At 52.4% G+C, this 1,331-nt stretch overlaps 1 gene segment (V, D, J or C); it reads right to left on the bottom strand.

Moving 5' to 3' along the window:
* Positions 1 to 504: 504 nt before the first annotated feature.
* Positions 505 to 996, bottom strand: LOC113405109 (the record flags this gene model as incomplete). The annotated part of the segment is given in 2 exon segments: positions 505 to 810; positions 919 to 996. Coding segments are annotated over 2 exon segments (352 nt in total), but the record flags the coding sequence as incomplete, so codon positions are not given.
* Between the last annotated feature and the right edge of the window lie 335 nt (positions 997 to 1,331).

The following is a 1,331-nucleotide window of genomic DNA, read 5'->3' as shown; positions in this document are numbered from 1 at the left end:
ATTTAGGAAGCTGAGGTGGGGGCTCATCATCCAGTCTTTGCTGCCAGGTGAGAGGCTCCGTCATTCACAACAGGGGAGAGATCGGAGCAATAACACAGAACCAGCAGCCACGAAGGGCTTTGCTGATCCCTTTCTGGGGAGACTGTTGGCCTCTGAATCCTCCCTCATCCCAGGGGGATGCAATGAACTCCCGGAGCCAGACCCTCAGTGGGTGTAGCTCAGTGTAGTGGCACTGAAGTCAACAGAGGAGGCTGATTTCCACCAGCTGGGAATGTGGCCCCTGCACTGTGACCAGGGAGCGGTGTCCACAGGGACAGCGAGGTGTCATGTGTTGATCCAAAGTTGGCTGGGAAGATCCTGGCCTGTTTAAAAATGAAACTTCCACCCCACTCCTGTGAATGAGCCCCACAATGGTGAGAGGGAAAAATGCAAGAACAAAGAAAACACAGTCTGATGTTCCCCTGTGGTAGGTTTGTGTCTCACTTCCCCATCTGACTGTGTCACCGTGATTCTGAGTACTGCTGCTGTCCCACACCTGACAGTAATAATCAGCCTCGTCCTGTGCTTGGACTCCAGTGATGGTTAACGTGGCCGTGTTACCGGAGTTGGCACCAGAGAATCGATCAGGGATTCCGGAGGGTCTGCTGCTATCACCGTATATAACGAGTAGTGGGGCACTGCCAGGTTTCTGTTGGTACCACTGCACACTCTTGCTACCAATGTTGTTTCCTGAGCAGGTGAGTTGAGCATTTTGCCCTGGAGACACCGACACTGAAGGCGGCTGAGTCAGCACGTACTGGGCGAGAGAACCTGCAACAGGAGGAGAAAATGCATGAATAAAATGACTCAGCATTGACTATATCCCCAGTTAACATGCTCTGCAGGCAGCCAGGGGGAAAAGCTAACATCATGTATCACCTGAGCAGTAAGTGAGCAGCGTGAGGAGCAGAGGGGCCCAGGCCATGGTGGGAAACCAGACGAGCTCGGCTTCCTGAGGCAAACGGGTCTGTGGCTGGGACCCTCCGATTCGCTCTTAAACCCCCAGAGCTGGAGAATGGCCCCTTCATGCAAATCTGCTCCTTGCTTGCTAGCTACTAAAGCCTCCTCATTCACCCCTATGAGAGGGGCAAGACACAGGCCAGGGGAAAGATTCTGGGACCAAGTCTTCCCTGCCCTACACTGATGTAAATCCCAGGTAACTCCACCGAACTTTACCTTGTTGTAAAAGTGAAGTAACTGAAAGGAGAATCAGCCCCTTTGTGTATAAACTCAAATATTTAATGATGTAGAACAGGTACTGCTGACCCCAGGCTGCCCTGCTGAGGCATACA

The sequence above is a fragment of the Terrapene carolina genome, unplaced genomic scaffold (genome assembly GCF_002925995.2).
Source record: "Terrapene carolina triunguis isolate 2854851 unplaced genomic scaffold, T_m_triunguis-2.0 Scaffold22177, whole genome shotgun sequence".
NCBI classification, from domain to species: domain Eukaryota; kingdom Metazoa; phylum Chordata; order Testudines; family Emydidae; genus Terrapene; species Terrapene triunguis.
Note: the sequence above shows the minus strand (reverse complement) of the source record. Positions and strands in the feature narration are given on the sequence as shown.